This window comes from Gamsiella multidivaricata, assembly GCF_025024155.1.
Source record: "Gamsiella multidivaricata strain RSA 2152 chromosome Unknown BC939scaffold_49, whole genome shotgun sequence".
NCBI lineage: Eukaryota > Fungi > Mortierellomycota > Mortierellomycetes > Mortierellales > Mortierellaceae > Gamsiella > Gamsiella multidivaricata.
Window position 1 is genome coordinate 38,525 of NW_026251757.1, and position 17,831 is coordinate 56,355.

At 50.0% G+C, this 17,831-nt stretch overlaps 6 protein-coding genes across 6 annotated transcripts; 3 read left to right on the forward strand and 3 right to left on the reverse strand.

The window, feature by feature from the left end:
* Positions 1 to 224: 224 nt before the first annotated feature.
* BC939DRAFT_478657 (uncharacterized protein) lies at positions 225 to 3,612 on the reverse strand (the record flags this gene model as incomplete). The annotated part of the gene is made up of 4 exons (XM_051558783.1): positions 225 to 326; positions 444 to 2,423; positions 2,525 to 2,630; positions 2,726 to 3,612. The coding sequence occupies 4 exons, from the start codon at positions 3,610 to 3,612 to the stop codon at positions 225 to 227; spliced, it is 3,075 nt and encodes a 1,024-aa protein (XP_051410360.1).
* Positions 3,613 to 3,949: 337 nt separating this feature from the next.
* BC939DRAFT_530358 (integral membrane protein DUF92-domain-containing protein) lies at positions 3,950 to 5,406 on the reverse strand. The gene is made up of 5 exons (XM_051561569.1): positions 5,152 to 5,406; positions 5,000 to 5,029; positions 4,696 to 4,896; positions 4,307 to 4,612; positions 3,950 to 4,200 (listed from the first exon to the last, which is right to left on the reverse strand). Exons 1-5 carry the CDS (start codon positions 5,377 to 5,379, stop codon positions 3,997 to 3,999), a joined length of 969 nt encoding a protein of 322 aa, XP_051410361.1. The 5' UTR covers positions 5,380 to 5,406; the 3' UTR covers positions 3,950 to 3,996.
* Positions 5,407 to 7,592: 2,186 nt separating this feature from the next.
* Positions 7,593 to 10,517, forward strand: BC939DRAFT_504754 (uncharacterized protein; the record flags this gene model as incomplete). Its single annotated transcript, XM_051560564.1, has 1 exon — positions 7,593 to 10,517. The coding sequence occupies one exon, from the start codon at positions 7,593 to 7,595 to the stop codon at positions 10,515 to 10,517; it is 2,925 nt and encodes a 974-aa protein (XP_051410362.1).
* BC939DRAFT_217289 (uncharacterized protein) lies at positions 10,300 to 13,082 on the forward strand. The gene has a single exon (XM_051550746.1). It carries the CDS (start codon positions 10,665 to 10,667, stop codon positions 12,915 to 12,917), a length of 2,253 nt encoding a protein of 750 aa, XP_051410363.1. The 5' UTR covers positions 10,300 to 10,664; the 3' UTR covers positions 12,918 to 13,082.
* A 143-nt stretch (positions 13,083 to 13,225) lies between these two features.
* BC939DRAFT_504756 (uncharacterized protein) lies at positions 13,226 to 14,387 on the forward strand (the record flags this gene model as incomplete). Its single annotated transcript, XM_051560565.1, has 2 exons — positions 13,226 to 13,788; positions 14,345 to 14,387. 2 exons carry the CDS (start codon positions 13,226 to 13,228, stop codon positions 14,385 to 14,387), a joined length of 606 nt encoding a protein of 201 aa, XP_051410364.1.
* Positions 14,388 to 14,835: 448 nt separating this feature from the next.
* BC939DRAFT_425626 (uncharacterized protein) lies at positions 14,836 to 16,159 on the reverse strand. Its single transcript, XM_051553160.1, has 4 exons — positions 15,545 to 16,159; positions 15,363 to 15,427; positions 15,186 to 15,254; positions 14,836 to 15,079 (listed from the first exon to the last, which is right to left on the reverse strand). Exons 1-4 carry the CDS (start codon positions 16,127 to 16,129, stop codon positions 15,034 to 15,036), a joined length of 765 nt encoding a protein of 254 aa, XP_051410365.1. The 5' UTR covers positions 16,130 to 16,159; the 3' UTR covers positions 14,836 to 15,033.
* Between the last annotated feature and the right edge of the window lie 1,672 nt (positions 16,160 to 17,831).

Here is a 17,831-nt window from a genome sequence, read left to right on the forward strand (position 1 = left end):
GCAGCCGCTACAGCGACCAGCATCTCAGTAGCAGCAAACGTCCACATTTACAGTAATCACGTCCACCAAATTGCCTACTCAAGCCGTCATCGAAATATATACCCATGACGTTGTTAATTGTTCTACGCAATAATAAAGCAAAGATAGTGCTTGCGATCTTCATCCACAATGTACATCTTTGCGATCCAATAAGTGCGGGACATTTATTCTGTCTTTTTTTTTTTTTACATGTTATTTTGAACCTTAAAGGCGTCCCAGGCAGCGTTGAGCGTGCTAAAGATTGTGTTGGCCATCATCCTTTGCTCTACCGTCGTCGAGGCATTCAGCTAAGCATTGATACGTTCGCGTAGACCCAAACACCGGCCGTTAATACCTTTACATTTCAGCACACACAGATTCATACTCGAAACACGATGGTACTTAACAAGCAAACTATATCATACCTTGTCAGGATGCATTTTTGCGATCGCCCTCATATACTTGACCTTCACCTGCGCCGGCGTCACCAACTCATGCATTCCTACGGGCTTCCAGGCCGCTCCCTCCCAAAGCACCGACCCCAAGGACGCCAGCAATGCTCGAATATTGTCTTCCTTGCCCGACTTCCACATCGCCATCTTCATGTCGACATGATCTGTCAGCCGAAGTTTCTCGTCCTCCTCTCGCTCTTGCTGTGCTGCAGTCTGCCGCAGTTTCGACACACCCTCAGAGCGGTTCAAATCCGCCTTGATCTTGGTCTCGTTATTCGATTGATGATGGGACGCAAAAATATCCTGCATGGGCGAGGAAGTCGAGCCAAGGCCATTCGATCGAGCAGCAGCACTGGTCGAGACAGATTTTTTTGCCACTGTGGGTATATCGTCACCATTGTTCATCATAGCAATCGCCTTCTCGCAGCGACGATGGCCCTCAGTAGCATTACGATGACCTGGCTCCAGTTCCCGCAGCTTTGCCCAGTCGTCCTTGGCTTCCTTGTACTTTTCCAGGTTCTCGTACGCAGTCGCGCGGCGCATCAGTGCCTTCCCCAGTTGATCCTTCAAATTCACACCCGCGCTCGCTGGGAGGACATCATTGACACCCTGGCCATCGGGGCCTTGGATCAGCAGAATTGATTGTTCACACTCCGTTACTGTCTCTCTGTACTCTCCGATCTTGAGCAAAGCGGCCGCGCGGTTATTCCGTGTGACAATCAAGAGAACGTGGCCAGACGGCAGAGCCTGACTGGCGCGTGCGTAAAACTCGGCCGCGTGCCCAAACTGACCCAGCTTGAAGACCTCGTTTCCTTTTTCCTTGAAATGGTTTGACTCTGTCAGCTGTTGACTGCCAGCTTGGACAAGGACACGGGGCGGCCGAGTTGGCTTGGGCGGGAGTGGCGATGGTGACCGAGCAGCAGGTCGAGAGGACGGAGCTGATGCGGATAGTTTGGACTTTGAAGCGCCCTGGGTATCGTCCATGGAGAACAGCGAATTTTGATTCCGGGATACAGAAGCACCACCCCTCCGTGAGGATGACACATATGTATCCTCGAATGTCTCTCGTTCCTGGCGTGGCCGCGATGATGGCTGTTGTCGTTGATCATGCTGCTGCTGTTGCTGCTGCCGACGTCTCTGTTGCTGCTGGCGCTGCTCTTGTTCCCGCTGTTGCTCGCGCCGTCCTGTGTAAACCTCATCCTCTGAATCCGAGTCCTTGTATCCGCTTCCTGGCTTATACTCATCCTCGATCCACTCATGCCGACGCGCAGTCGTTGACCGAGATTCCTCAACTGTCATGTCTTCCATCACCGCTTGCACTTTTTCGCGACCCTGTTTGTATATCTCATTCGCCTTGGACAAGACCGACATTCCAAAAACAGAGGCGGTGCCCATCAACTTATCCCTGTGCTGTTGCAACTGCTGCGCCGTTGTCAGCTCCTGTTGTGACTGGCCCTGGTTTCCACGTCCTTGATTTCGCCTTCTGCGATCCTCCAATGGGGGGTCGCTATCTTCACGGTAAGGTTGCCGTTCTACCTTCCTTCTCTCGCCAGAGGCAGGCGTGTGTCTTCTTGGGGGCAACTGACCTTCGGCCTCGTCATTCTGAACCAGGTACTCAATTGCCGCCTCGATGTCGCGACCACTATCGGTCATTTCAAGCGCAACCTTAGCCTGCTCAGCTGTGAAACCCATCGCGACGATCTGTGCAATGTCGCCATCCTCTCTAGTCGACGCTGTCGATGTCGCTGGTGAAGAACGAACTGATTTGGCTGAAGGCTCTTTCCTCGAGACTGGTGGACTGGACTTAGGTGAGGGCGCTGTGATAGGTGGTGGTTGTTTCCCGACAAACAAGTTCAAAGCATCAGCAGAATCCCGCTGACGTACTGGTTTCTCGGGGGGTGCCTTTTCGAATGATCCGAGATCGAATACGTCGCTCGCTGTAGTGGATGCAGGCTTAATAAATAAAAATAAAAATAAAAATAAATCGATGACAAATATACCATCAGTATATCGTAAGATTCGTTTGGTACAAGAAACAACTTTGGGAGGCATACCTGGCTGCTCTTGAACACAGCTGCGTTCGCCAGGAAATCAAGGTCCCACGGGTCAGCTGCCTTGGGGGTTGAACTTGAATGACCCGGAGGAGGGGTATTATAGCGACTACGGGGAACAAATGATTGAGATTGTCAGTTAATCTGCTAGATCGTTCTTCACAAAGTCTTCCAGGGGATAGAGGCTTTCAACCGCTTATTTACATCGCATTCAGTGATTGATTCTTCAGCGAAGGGTTGCTCCTTGAAATCTGGTCGCCTAGAAGAGCACCGAAGGGGTCTTTCGGTGTCGAAGTTGAAGTCGCGGTTGAGGGCGAAGCACTGTTGGATCTTTCTGGTTGAAGGGGTATCATAGCAGGTGAGAGCGATCGACCAAGGGCGCCTGGAGAAGCCGTCAATCCTGCAGGACTTTGATTTCGCGAAGGATTGCTCGACATGGTCTGCTGCTGCGAAAATGGCTGCGGCTGTTGGAGCTTTGGAATTGGCGATGCAAAGGCCATCGCGGGCTGAGGTGACGGTGTAGCGGTCGTCCTCGACAACCCTGCGATGTTTTCGGGACCACGCCCTCGTGATGCGGTAGACGCGCCATTGATGGGCGGTGTAAATGTTGAGCGCGAAGCCTGTGAAAATAGCGATGACGAGGACAGTGTCGGGTGCGCTGGAGTGGGACTGGCAAAACTTGGGGAGCTGCTTAGAGAGCTCTGTTGCTGATCATGCCGTCGACGCTCCTCCAATGTCATAGAATTCAGGTTCTTGGAGACGTCTGAAGCAGCATTCTGACCAAAGGATGGCATCAGCGATCCAAAGATATCGTCTGCATTCTTTTTCGGGGCAACTGAGGACGACGAGGAAGCCATTGAGGAGGAAGAGGAATTAAAAGAGGATCCCATAGTGTTATTGTTGCGGTATGGTTGGGCGCTCAAGGGAGCTGGAGTTGGGACAAGGCCGGATTTACTGAGACCCATCTGGAGGTGGATAGGCTTAGAGGTTGGCGGTGGAGGAGGCGGCTTACTGGACTTAATGCCTGTTGCGGTCGTCCCTGCGCTTCCCGTAGTCTTTTGTTCCCAGGAAAGACCTAGCAGATCATCCATAGTGGCGAGATGTGATGAGTGTCAAAGCTTGCTTGGAATTGATTCCGCGAGGATTGATGAGTGCGTTGAGGACAAGAGGGAGAGGCGGAGGAAATTATATATGGGAAGAGATGAAGGATGAAGAAGTGTGATGACTCTGCTGCAAGCCAATGTGCTCTTTCTTGAGAGCCTCTGTCCTCAATTGCCATGCAGGCCACAAAGTAGCAGCTGAAATGCATCACGTGTGAGCACCGCCTCTGTTCCAAAGCTCCGGATCCAAAGGCTGCGCGTCCGGAAGACCTTCTTGAATAGCATTGGCGGTCGTCAGAGCGGTATTCATGCAGGTATCTCGATTTACAGGCATTCTTAAAAGTGTTATCGGCTTTATTACCACGCAGGCAGTCTTCACCAAAATGCTTTCCATGAAAGGTATCCCGTAGTCAGGGCAATAATAAGCGAAGAGAAAAAGTTAACTTGGTGGTTATCCAGAATGTCCAGTCCAGAGATCGCTTTGATCTCGTCGTCCTTCTCCGGTGCCTTATAGGTGATCACCTTCTTCTTTGTCGAGTAGTTGGACTTTTGCACAGTGGCGCCCAGCAACGAGTCCAGCTAAAGAACAATGTCAATTGAGGAGCAGTGTTAGGACTGAGCTCACTTAGATACGATAACAGGTTATAATAGTGCTGGTAAAGGCTCGTCGTGCCCAATTGCCTACCAATGATCCAAAGAATCCAGCTCCTGAACCAGCAAGAATCAAAGCGAGAAAGAACTTGGCATCCAGAGACGAAACAAGTACGTCCAGTCCAGTCCAGCCCTTGCTCGATTGCCATGTGACCGGGGCCTCCAGTGCCAGCTGAGCCAGCACGCTGATAGCAGCCGTTACGCCGATCAAGAGACCTCCAGCAAACGATGCTCCCAGACCCAAGGGTGAGACACCACCGTTGGTACCTGGAGGCACCTTCTTCAGCGTGGTGATCAGAGTGGGCCAGGACTTGTTGAGAATTCCCAGCTCACTCGCCCACTATCCAATACGCGACAAAGATCTATTAGGACATCGAGACTAGTACCGTTTTCATGTATCGCAAATAAAAGCAATATCCTTACTGTATCCCCGTTGCAGCAGGCATAATGTCCAATATAGGCAAAGAGCACAGTGCTGGCCCTCCAATCGCTCATGAAAAGTGTAGCAGGCCGAGATTCCGTAGTCCAATAAATGTATTGAAAGGTAAGCGCCAATGCTGCTCCAACAGCGCCGTTCGAAAACACTTGAATGGCAGTTCTGCCACCTCCCTCCACATGATCCTCCTAAAAATTCAGCAATGAAAGCCAAATATAGCGTGTCAATTGAAACTAGCTCTTGTGCATTGTAATGCGTAGTAATGACAAATGTCGAGGAAGAAGCTCATACCTCGAGGGTCTTTTTGATTTGCGACTTGAACTAGGACATGAGCAATTGGACATGGTATCGTGAGAAAAAAAGGGGGAGGTGCAACTGACACCCCAATTCAGGCATGGACATTTATCTGGAGCCAGAGACAGGCATCACTTGAATATTCTTACCTTTGTCAAGCGACTTGAAGATAAGTAAAATGTGAGCAGCACTGACCCAAAGACGTAAGGGCTGTTGGTAAAGGTGCCCAGGCCTACAAAGGTGGCGGCGAGTGCACCTGAAGGCGCGAGCGACTTTTTTGAAAGACCATGGTGAACCATGAACGCGCAGAGGGCTGCGGGGTAGAGCAGACTCGTGGCTGTCATTCCAGCAGGCGGAGTCAGCTTGCCGGTGTGCATCTTGATGAGTGAAGAATTAGAGATGATGAGAGAAGCGCAAAATGAGGACGAAACGTGTCAAGATTAAAGCCAGCCACCAAAAATTCAGGTACGATGGGGATGGAACTTCAAATTAGGAATGTTGCTTAGTGGCCTTAGTAAAAACCCGCTTCCTGATCTTCATAGTATCGATTGTGCCATGAGTTCGTACCATCGCCATTGTAGTTTGAGAGCGCTGACGCATGTGTCGCGAATCAGTAGCATATTGGTCGACGGCGTATTGGTGAGTGAGGCGCACCAACATCCAGAGGTAACGTTTACTGGCTAGTGATATCTGGATGCGCGACGCGTAGGAATGTTGCGCTACAGAACGGAGTACTGTGCACCACCGGCGCTTGTGTTGCAGTCCATGGTGCTGTAAATGCGTCGACTATCGGTGGAACTATGTTGTATGTGTGCGGTAAAGATCCGCATTAGTGTTGTCGAGCGAATGGAATACGGGCTTCAGAGTCGCTCCATGTCTTACGTGAAGCATGCTATCATCCATGGAATAAGTACGCTCGACTAAAGCGTTTGGATGGAACTAAGGGTTTGAAGCTGAAGCGATAGGGTGCGAAAAAACGCGTCTTAGGAGGGAAATCGGTGGGTCCAGCGCGGGGCAACCGCAGGACAACTTGCGTGTGAAAAATGTTAGCTCGAACTCTGGTTTGCGTTTACAAACTTCTAGGATGCCTTTCGGCCATAAGACTTGGTTATAGTTTGCCCGTTCTCCCTTACATTTTGTACACGTTGATGCTGTCGCGACTGAGATAAGGAATTATGTCCAAGTTCTTTATATGCGTTTTTTGACAAGGACACCTAGCCCGTAATCTGTGCATGGTTGTAAAGACATGTGGATTACCAGAAAACTTGAAGGCTAGCAGGACTCAGATCGAATAGAGTTGTCCTTGCGTTTCTGCTACAGTCATGACCCTACTGACATTCAATTTGTAATATAGCCTGGCACTGTGTATCTCCAACGTAAGACAGAAGGATGGAGACGACCGCACTATGTAACTATTTTCATCAGATCTGGGTATGCTGTGCAAATAGGATCGAATTGGTTAGTTGAGAACAGACTTTGGTCTTTCACAACGGATTGGCAATGTCGCTCCAAAATAGCCATGGATGATATCGGGGCATAGATGATGGCGCTGAGTTGGCTGAGGGTTATTTGTCGATCATGGGCAAGGCTCCACAAAGGAAGGGAGTGCTCTGATATAACGCGCAGCCTCTTTTCCTTTACAAATTTCTGCAACAGCAAGAGCAGTTCCTCTCTCTTTTCTTGTTTTTTTATCCGGAGGAAGAAAAGGCCCTAGAATATACGGAAGTCGAGTGATAAAGAGAGAGGGAATAGGCTCCGTAGTGTATAGGCAGGTTGAACATAGATCGAATAGATCCATCGGGCGTCTTTGAAGGGCGTAAGTCTATCGAGGGGCCTGTAGAAGATTGGCAGAACCGCATGGGTCAGCATCGAAAGGGAGCAGCGACATTATTGGCTGGAGACGTGCATGCTCAATATTGTGTCGTTTTGTGTGTGATTTGCATGTAAAAATTCTGAAGAGCTTGCTGTCCTGTTTAAGGAGTATTTATTTGCTCCACTTTTCTCACTCTTCTTATTCAACACCGTGCTTCGATACCCTTGACCTCACGCCCTGAGCAGCTTTCTTCTCCTTCTCCTCTTCCTCTTCCTCCACATCCTCCACGGTCTTCTCACCACTCCCATCTTCGGCAACAACATACGTCCCACTCACGTTTCTCTGAAGGAACATAGCAAGTGGCAATTTTCCACACCCAAGCACGCCCCTTTGTGGAGCATTCAAACTGACTTCGCCCTGACCTAGCCCATAGGCTGGTTTTTCTGAGGGCTGCAGTCTATGTGAGTCCAGACACAGACAGCCACCATCGGATGTAACTTGTGCAACTTCCCAGATACAAACCTTTATTTCTCCGTCTCCGGCAAGTTCTTATCACTCGAAACTAATACCATGCTCATGGGCGTCTCTCTGAACAGCAGCCATTTTATTTGCGGTTGTGATTGTGCGAGTGAACCTGTGCTGCGGTCAAGGATCCGAACACTCCAGCCCAATCCAAGACACTGCTAGTCCTGTCCACCGGATAGGATGTTAGGACATGCCCGCCTATATCCATCGACATATCACAGCAGGTCCTTCCAATTCACAGACAGCAAACACATGCATGCACACCACGACTTTGGCCAGCATAGCCACCATGTTGCAGTATCAGAGGGATCATTCGCATCATCCACATCCGCTGCATCCGATATCAAGGATGACATCAATTTTCATGATTACATCCATGCCAAGCACGACGATGAAAAGGATGTCGACTATACTCGGCATACATTGGACTCTTCAATGCCAGACCATCCCTCGGCAGATGGATCAAACATCATGAACGATTTGCAGACAAACGCGGGAGTCCATAGTAGGAACGGTGACGATAGCACAGTCGGCAGTAACAATGCTCATCAATCTTCACCAACCCCTCAAGGAACCGACACTCATCTGAGCCAGTCCGATATGGGCCATCTCTATGGATCTACATCACACCATTATGCACCCTTTGACCATGTGCCTCCACCAACGCAGGATCTGTTCCGAACCCTTATGGAGGAGCTCCAGGCACAGGCCGCTATCCAACGGGACCAATTCCTGGCATCGTCGACAAAACACGATTCGTCGTCAACGGAGACAGACTATTCATTCGGTGGACATCAGACGAGGACGTTGCCTAAATTTATGATGGAACCCCTTGACTTTCTGTCCGCCAACTATGAATCCTGCCTTGAGCCTGGATCGGATACGAATACTGGATCGGTCACAGCTATGGTGAACCACTCATTTCAACAAGCTTTTGAAGCCATGAGTCAAAGCCAGGTTTCTTCATCATTGGCAGCTACATCCTCGATACCTCCGCATTCATGTCCCGCGCCTTCCATCTCAGAAATGCACAAAGGGAGTGTAAATGCTGGTATTTCCAACGAGTCCAACCCTAGGAAGCGGTCAATATCGGATAACGACGACTCTCATATGTACAGTAACAATGGCGGCACCACCACACCGCCACCCAACTCATCCAACCACGAGCATCAGTCGCCGCCTACCCAGGATTTGTTCCGCATGCTCATGGAGGAGCTTGAAACTCAGGCGGCTATCCAGCGCGACCAGTTCTTGGCGTCCACAATGAGGTCTGACGGCCCTGAAGCCGGAATGAACTCGACCGAATTTTCGTTCAGCGGCAACAGCCATAGTAGTCAGCATCTTCATCAAAGCCAACATCACCACGCAAGGTTGCCGCGGTTTGTCATGGAGCCGTTCGATTTTCTCTCGCAGGACTACGGAGACATGCAGGTAGATGGCACAGCCAATCAGTCAGTGGAGGCCACGCATGATGTTTTCATGGGTCAGGCATCGTCTTCTGGCTCTCAAGATGTAACAGCGACATCCGCCGAGTCAGCGACGGAGCAGCTAACAACACCACCTTTGTTGCCCTCGGGAGACGGGCATTTGTCGCCACCAACGCAGAACTTGTTCCGCACATTAATGGAAGAGCTGGAGACACAAGCAGCATTCCAACGTGATCAAGTGCTGGCGAAGACAACAGGGACAGCGCCAAGAGTGGACCCGGACGAGTATGTATTTAATGGTCAGCATCTGAGACCATTGCCGAGGTTCATGTTTGAACCGATGGATTTTCTCTCCGCGGGTTACGAGTCATGCCTTGATGGTGGCATGACAGGCCAACACTCACTCATTGCCGGGGATACGCTACGATTAATGACAAGTACCAGCTCATCTACCTCTGAAAAAGTATTACGTCCGAGTAGCTCAAGCAGTCGAGTTCCAAAAAGGCCACCACGTACCAGTAACTATAAGACGATCTTACCTCATCGACCAAAGCTTCTCACAATCTTGCCTAGCGAGAATGCTACTGCAGATCATCCACAATCTGCCAATCCCGTCAAGAAGAGGAGGCTGGATGGCGGCGGAGATGTAATATCCACTAGAGCCCCGACTTCGCCAATACCCAATACTATGACCTCTCCCCTTGGACCTGAGAGGCAGGATAGCCAAGGGTCGCCCATTTCATCCACAGCCATGTCGGGGGTATCCAACACCAACTATACTAATACAACCAGCACCGCAAACAGTTTTGATGGAACTTCAGAGGGCGCAGCCGCATCGACAAAACGACCGTGGACACTCAAAGAAGAAGCATTGCTGTTAAAACTGTTTTCGAAACGGACACCAATCAAGGAGATCGCCCAGACCTTGGACCGCACTGTCCACTCTGTTCGATCTCGTCGCCAAATTTTGACCGACCCTGGATTTGTCAAGGGCAAAGGACATGGAGTCTCAAGGCGCAGTAAGCAGGATTCGGCTACGACGACAAAGCTACCGACGTATGCACAAATGGCGTTCCTGTCCTTGGCTTGGCTACCAGATATGGAGGGGACTTTGAATGATGTGGCGGCAATGGTTGAAAAGCTGTTCAGTCGACATTTGAACCGCATTCCTCGCACAGGACACAAGAACCTGCAGATCTGGAGGGCGCAAATCTCAGACGCACTGGCACACGAGAAAGGTCAACCTCGTCCACGGTTTGAGAGCCTTGGCGTCAAGCAAGGGAGACAGTGGGTTTATCGGTTGACCAGGTTTGGGAAGGGGATGGTCAAGGCCATGGATGGAGTGGAAGCTATTTGCCAGGACTTATTGAAGAGCAATGAAGCTGGTATGGCGACATCACATGGTGGCGACCTAAACAGTGATACTGGGGCTGCGAGGCGAGATGGAGATGAACATCTGAGCTGTGGCTCTGGTGCGGATGCTGGAATTGGACAAGGACAAGGATATGGCTACAGCTATCGACCTCCCGATGTGAGACAAAAGACTGGAAGGAGGTCGAGAGCCTCACGTAAGGCTGCTGCAAAGGTCAAGGAGCAGGCGGACTCTGGTAACACGCCAGAGACACCAACAGAGCGAGCGGCGAATGCGATAGCAAACGCCATGGATGCCATGGCAGGAGCTATGACGAAAATGATGGCGCTTGAGGATGAACGGGCGGCAGCTAGCGGCGTATCTCCCAGGAGCACGTAGTAGATTCTAGACAAGAGAGTAGGCCCTATTTTCCGTTTAGAACCAAGATGAAGAATTAGAGCAATTGGAGTGGCGGGCTCCCCGAAACGGGGCTTCGCTTTGTACATTATCAAGAAAAACACCTCAATAAACCCCTTCCTCTTCCTCATGTACAGTACGCATTTCAGCAATTCACTTGAACGATTGTCTGCCAGACTGTTGCGCACACTTCCGACTAGATCCAGGAAACCTTATTTGTCTCAGGAACTGTCCCTGTGGGCACATCCATTCAAGTTGTGCGATGCATTCCATGACCTAAACTATGCCCTCCTATTGATCACGATGTCGATGCTCCTCCCTTCCAGAAGGTCCCTCGCTGGTCAAGAAAAGATACATGTCTTTGACATCCCAGAGCTCCTATTACCCATCTGCGCCTACCTCTCCCCACACGACATCCTGCAATGCACACTTCTGTCACGACATTTCCATGCCTTGTGCATCCCAATCCTTTATGCACACATCTCGATCACGACCCCCTTCCAGTTTTATCGATTCCGCACACCTGAGGCACAGGCTGCCCTCGCAAGAAACAGCATACATATTCGGTCGTTCAATACCCAATACTACAGTCTACTGCGGTGTCTCCTTTCGGATTCTGTGAACCTTCACAACCTGACACATCTCGAGTTTTCGCGGGCGTGTCGATTCACCGATCCAGAGGTACCTCGAGGGTTCCGTTCGATATCTCCATCTCAATGGGGTAACTACGTATTAAAGGACCAAGATATCGACAAGACGAAGGATCTTCAGGAACGAACAGAAGGAGGGGCAAGACAAGAGACGATCGATTACAAACCAGATGACATTGCGATTATATACGAACGGAACACGGAGACAAGGGCCAGGAATGCTCTTGGTCTGTTTGACGAGACATTGCTTATTGCCATGTTGGAAAAATGCCACCGGCTATCTGTCTTTGCGATGGTTGGGTTTCCCTTCGACCACGACCAGTTGATCCGACGGATTGGCGATCGACTGGCAGGCCCTGATTGCACCCGTCAACAAACCCTTGGTAATATGGCCAGCTCTTTCTCAATGCCATCACATTCAGTATCTTCGACAAGACAACATCTGGGTTTGAGGAAGCTGGAATTGACGAATCACCATTATTGTCGCGTGAAAGCCATATCGATTGAATACCTGTTGAACCATTGCACGCCCGAGCTGGAGGAGCTACTGTTATCGATTTCGTTCGGAAGCAGGGCAGAAGTCGGGTCCGACGAGCAGGATATGGAAGACTTGGATAAGCAGAGCGTCGATCCAGGCGTAGAGCTATTACAACAAATAGTATCTGATTTGAAGGACGATGGACGCGAGTGGAATCTTAGACGGCTGGCTATTAAGGGAGATCTAAGTGGTCCTGGTCCATTAGTCTGGCTGCCGCTACTGCGGAGGTGCACACGACTGCAGGATCTTTGCGTGGATCTATTCACGAATGCGTCTCTTGAACAACTAGCGCTGACATTGAGCCAGTGCTGCCCAAGAATCGCCGAGATGACTCTCAGATGTATGGCCGGTGGCCCACAGGATGATTCACGGATTGCAGATTTGATCCGATCCTCGGTATCGTGGAAGCAGCTCTCCATTTCATTCCTGCATGGATTTGGACCTCTTTCGACGGCAGCATTGATCAAGCACTCCAGTGCTCTCGAGACACTCATTCTCGAAGAATGCGATGGATTCACCAGTGAGGATATTCAGACGATATTGAGCTCGTGTCCTAGGCTGAAGACATTCCGAGCGATGACATCGAATGGCATGGACTTTTCGAGCACGGTGTATCTGGATGCGCATGAGATGGTGGACTCGCCCTGGATGTGCCATCGGCTCGAAAACCTGAAGCTGGTGATCACAGGCATCGCGCGTCCGGATCTACAGATCGATCAATATGGACAGCCGCTCACCGGCCCTTTACACGACGGCACGATCACAGGGTTTGAGCTTCAGCGAATTGTCTACCAGCAACTTGGAAAGCTGGCTCGACTGCAGGAGTTATGGCTCGGACACGACAAGCAGGACCTGGACGATGAGGAGAATTATCATTTGACGGATATGGAGGGACATTGGCGGTTCATTGATCCGGACGAGCAGTTTGAATGTCTCGAGTTTTCGCTGAGGAGCGGACTGGATTTGTTAGCAGGACTGAAGGAGCTGCGGGTGGTGAATTTGGATAGGATGAAGACTCGGATTGGGCTGTCAGAGGTGCAGTGGATGACCAGGGAGTGGCCGAAGCTGGAGAGGATCATTGGTCTGGTGGTGCAGGGTGAGAAGGTACCGAAGCACGTCCAATGGCTGTATGATCATCGACCAGATATCGAGCTTCCCCCAGTCCTTGGCAACTTTGTCACAACCTTTTCTTGAACGTATTTTCTTATTTTCGAAAGGGAGGGGTACAAAGGAAGCGACCAAATAAAAGCCGTTCTGTTTTTTGTTGTTGCGGTGCTTCCACGTGGTGAGCAACAAACTCTATTTTTCTGCACGATCGTCTGTGCGCCACGTTGCACTCGCTGTGTGCGACTCCTGTCTTGAAGACAATGCTCCTTCCCACATGTGCATCTTTTCTTTATTTTTCTCCATTCATCAACAACAACTATTTCACACTTTTACCGCTACGGCCCTCTAAACTACACTTCACCTTTTCTATCGCTTCCATATATCGTTCCTGAACAATGACAGTGTCCGGCAGCTCCTTTGTGGCATCTCTGCCCCACTATCCCTCTTCGTCTCTGTCATTCTCTCTTCGTTCGATATTGATCCTCGCCTCCATAATCCTTTACATCCTTCATAATACCTTCCCTGAAATCTCAATACCTGGCAGCAGCTCGCCAACACCATCGAGTCGTCCGTCCGAAACATACACCAGCACAGCGAATGGTCGACCGGCTGTTGACAGCTCAAGGCCAAGAAAAACGCCCACACGATTTGGAGAACCCATACGGTCGAGTCATGCTGCATATTCGTCGTCTTTCTATGATCGACAACAGCAGCAGCAGCAGCAACAGCAGCGTCACAGTCACCGAACCCGTCACAGGTCCCCTCTGGATCAGTTGTATGCCGATTTTAACGACTTCACTGCTGCATCTGAGCACCAATCTCAACGAAACACAGCCTTCTCGGATTCGGGCTCGACCTGTGCAGGATATTATTGTATCGAGACTCAGACATGCGTGAGCGAGCCGATCCATTGCCCCTGCCCCTCAGTGATAGACACCAAATGCTGGCGAGGCGATTGGTATGTTTGCTATCGGGACGAACGCGAATGCTAGAACGCTTTTACAAAGTCCTAGCCCAAGTGTATATAAGGATATGTCTGTACAATAAAATGCATATAAACTTAGCTATTGCTGCTATGCAATGGGACTCTTCCTTGTTTGCATGCGATGCCAGCCTGGGCTTGCTGAGCACAGCGCGATGGATCTAGATTTTTAGGTCACTTGTAAAAAAAGTCTCTCTCTCATATAGTCTCCGCCACCATTTTGTCACTCCAGCTTTTATGGACACAAATGGTTTAGAAAAAAGATATGGGACGCAAAAAATAGGCGTAGGTTGCATGTTTGGATTACTCCATCAAGGGTGCCTTGCGCATGGCAGGCGGATCGGAGGGCCGGAGGAAGGCAGCTGGGATAATGTAGTTCTTTGCTTTGGCCTGGGTTTGTTCAACACTCAAAGCACTCAGCGCTTGAAAAAACGGCTTGTCATCAGAGTAAGTCCTAATGAGTGTCTTTTGTTGCTGTCCCAAAGAGGAGGAATGTCTAATGTATACTCCCGTATCTGTCTGCACTATTTAGGCAAAGAGCTTTGGAATATGCCGTGCTGGGCGCACACGAGTAGTATACAAGCGCAAAATATCCCCGTGTGGACTGTAACCAGTTCCTGATCAAGCTTCCGTTTCGTTCGTTCTAAATATTATCCTGGATGCCGTGTGCTGTTACAAACCCCTGAAAGATCCTGCAATATTAGCAGCAGCTTTGGGTCCGTTCGTATCTGCAATAGAAAGCAGGAACAAAAAACGAGCAGTTGACCAGGACCCTTCAACACCAACCACAGCGAGTAGGGGCCAGAATTGTCAAACGCCAGCAGATCCCGGCTCATCAGTTACCATATGCAAACCGCAGTAGGAGCCGCGAAGACACCGCTAGATCAACGCGACTTGTTAGGCTTGAAAGCTCCAGGAACAATTTGTAAGTAACAGTCATTCTCTTTTTGCTTGCTTTGCTTGTTGTATTATTAATATGTCTCCTGACCGCGTATTCCTCTGAATTGGACGCAGACGCTACTAGTAAAGGCATAAACAGGCGTGTTCGATAGAAGTGTTTAAATGTGTTCGTCATATTGGAAATGAAATATGCGAGATGCGAATTGTATTTGTACATGTTGATGATAAATCAAACGCTGATTTACACAATCAAAAACTAAGGAATCAGAGATCTGCAGATGCTCAAGCTGCCATGATCATGTTCGATTACTGCTACTCCATCTATGCCTGGTGGGTTTCCGCCAGCCTGCCCTTGTTGTTGGCAAAGCTGTTGAATTCAGACGCAAGGAATAGAAGAACAGATATCAGTTTCCATCATTTCATTGATCTAGAATGCACTCGATCGTACGATGAAGTAGAATCATTTTTTTTACCTCAGATATGCGTTCCAGGCAATTCCGACGACACTGACGAAAGGCAGACGCAGCTGCAGCGGCATCACACTATCATATTCGATGATGGCAAAAAGTTCAAATGCTTAGTACGAATATTAAAGACGCCAGACCAAACGATAACTCCAAGTAAGGTCCGTTCGAGTAATTGGACGTTACCTAAAGTTCACCAGTTGGACCAATGGCCAGACAGCGTAGTTGGCCTTCAATGCATCAATGTATGTCTATTATCCATACAGATATACAAAAAAAAAAAAAAAAAATCGGGTCAGTAAGTGGTACCAATGCGGGTGCCATGTCTTTCCCGAAAAGTATGTGCGCGTGTGCGGCGGTAAACGTACACTGTTCAGCTTGTCCTTGATTTCCTCGATTCCTCCACCCTCCAGGACCGTCAGACCCGAGAACAAGAGCGCAAGACCAACGGGCGCAAACAGGACCTGATCCCCTACCATCCTCTTAAGGGCCGGCGTCATGGTCTGGACAAACTTGGAATTTGGAGCGGGAATCTTTGTGGCTGCTACCGAGCTGACCGCAGGGTTGGAGGTGCTCTGGATAGGGAATTTCTTGTCCAAGACAGTGTACCAACCATGTATGATAGGTGCAACCGAGAAGTTGTACAGCATGAAGCGTCCCATTCGTGCAAAATCGAATGAAGAGTCGGAGGTAGAAGGCATACGCTCCTTGACCGCGTCCTTACCACCCTGGATCATCTCCTGTCCAGCCTTCTGATATCCCTCGGCCATATCCCTGGCTCCTTCCATGCCACGTTCCCTGACTTCCTTGGTGGTTTGCTGACCAAACGTCTTGACATGGTCAACTCCAGCTTCGACGGTCTCCTTGGCGTGGGTGACACCTTGCTTGACTTTGTCCTTTGCATGCTCCACACCCTCTTTGACTCTATCCTTGGCGTGCTCGGTTTCTTCCATGGCCCTGTCCTTGGCGTGGTCGATGCCATGCTTGATGCTATCCTGACCCTTTTGGGTATACTGAGACACTTTGTCCTTGATCTTATCCTTGCCCATTTGAGTCATCTCTTCGCCCGCCTTCTTGTATCCTTCTGCCATGTCCTTGGCTCCTTCCGTACCACGCTCCTTGACTTCCTTGACAGTCTGCTGGCCGAAAGTCTTGAGATGGTCAGCTCCAGCCTCAACGGTTTCCTTCGCGGTCTGGGCCTTGCCCTTGGCGTGATCGATGCCATTCTTGGCACTCTCCTGACCATTCTGGGTATACTGAGACACTTTGTCCTTGATCTTATCCTTGCCCATTTGAGTCATCTCTTCACCTGCCTTCTTGTATCCTTCTGCCATATCCTTGGCTCCTTCCATACCACGCTCCTTGACCTCCTTGACAGTCTGCTGGCCAAAAGTCTTGATGTGGTCGGCTCCAGCCTCAACGGTCTCCTTCGCGGACTGGGCCTTACCCTTGGCGTGAGTGACACCTTCCTTGACCTTATCCTTCGCATGATCTAAATCAGCCTTAGCCTTATCGTGGGTATGTTCAGAACCCTCCTTGACCTTGTCTTTTGCATGGTCAACGCCTTCCTTAGCCTTGTCCTTTGCGCTGCTCATCTTGTCCTTGGCATTGTCGACACTTTCTTTGACTTTATCCTTACCCATTTGAGTCATCTCTTCGCCCGCCTTCTTGTATCCTTCTGCCATATCCTTGGCTCCCTCCATACCACGCTCCTTGACCTCCTTGACAGTCTGCTGGCCAAAAGTCTTGATGTGGTCGGCTCCAGCCTCAACGGTTTCTTTTGCAGACTGGGCCGTACCCTTTGCTTGATCGATTCCTGATTGGACTTTGTCCTGGACATTGCCCTGCTGGTGTGGTTCATGTAGTTGCTGCTCAATGTCTTGGCCCAGCTCGCGTGCACCCTCTTTGGTACGCTGCTTCAGAGAGTGTGCGGTGGATGTGGCAGTCGTTGATGGGGCGAGATATTTCTGAGTGAGAGTGTCCGAGACACCGGCGAGGAGTGCATTGGTGGTGCAGATGGTCAGGATGGGGCGAGCTTGGTACTGGCGGTTGTAGAACGCATAGGCTGATTTGAAAGCGTGGGCCATTTTCTGAGGTATGTAGCAGATGAGGTTGGGGTGAGTGACAAGACTGAAAGAGTGGGATTATGGGAAGATATGGAAAGCAGAGGGGGATGGAGGATCGATGGTTCTTTAAAAAGGAAGTGGAGAGGGAGAAAAGGGCGTTTGACTGACAGCATGGCAACATCATTGGGCAAGATGAGTCGTCCCGTCATTATTAGTCCTTTGGATCATCATGATGACCGCACAGACAGCAGTCGCGCATAGCGCGCACGCACCTAACACGCACACACACCAAACTCACATACACTAAATTATATACTAGTACGAGTATGTATTCAAATGCACGAATATATGCGGTCTATGCGGAGCATGCTGTGCGCAACCACTTTGTGCAAGCCCAGCAAGAGGGGTCTGTGGCGCGTATTATAGTCGACCTAGTTGTACGAATAGGGTAAGGGGCAGACACTGTTTTCTGGTATCCCCTGGACACCTCCAAGTCGTTGGCCATGTTTTTCTTTTTATATTTTTACCCCATAGCATGGCCATATGCATCCATTGGCCTGGGCCGTTCGATCGCCGCGGAATATACAAC

Coding starts and splice junctions, on each gene's coding strand:
- BC939DRAFT_530358 (XM_051561569.1), bottom strand. CDS start 5,379: ATGCACACCGGCAAGCTGACTCCGCCTGCTGGAATGACAGCCACGAGT. Junction 5,030..5,151: donor CTTCAAGTCGCTTGACAAAG/GTAAGAATATTC, acceptor CTCATGTCCTAG/TTCAAGTCGCAAATCAAAAA. Junction 4,897..4,999: donor AAATCAAAAAGACCCTCGAG/GTATGAGCTTCT, acceptor CTGAATTTTTAG/GAGGATCATGTGGAGGGAGG.
- BC939DRAFT_217289 (XM_051550746.1), top strand. CDS start 10,665: ATGTACAGTACGCATTTCAGCAATTCACTTGAACGATTGTCTGCCAGA.
- BC939DRAFT_425626 (XM_051553160.1), bottom strand. CDS start 16,129: ATGGAAGAAACCGAGCACGCCAAGGATAGAGTCAAAGAGGGTGTGGAG. Junction 15,428..15,544: donor TCAAGGACAAGCTGAACAGT/GTACGTTTACCG, acceptor TATGGATAATAG/ACATACATTGATGCATTGAA. Junction 15,080..15,185: donor GCCTGGAACGCATATCTGAG/GTAAAAAAAATG, acceptor TGAATTCAACAG/CTTTGCCAACAACAAGGGCA.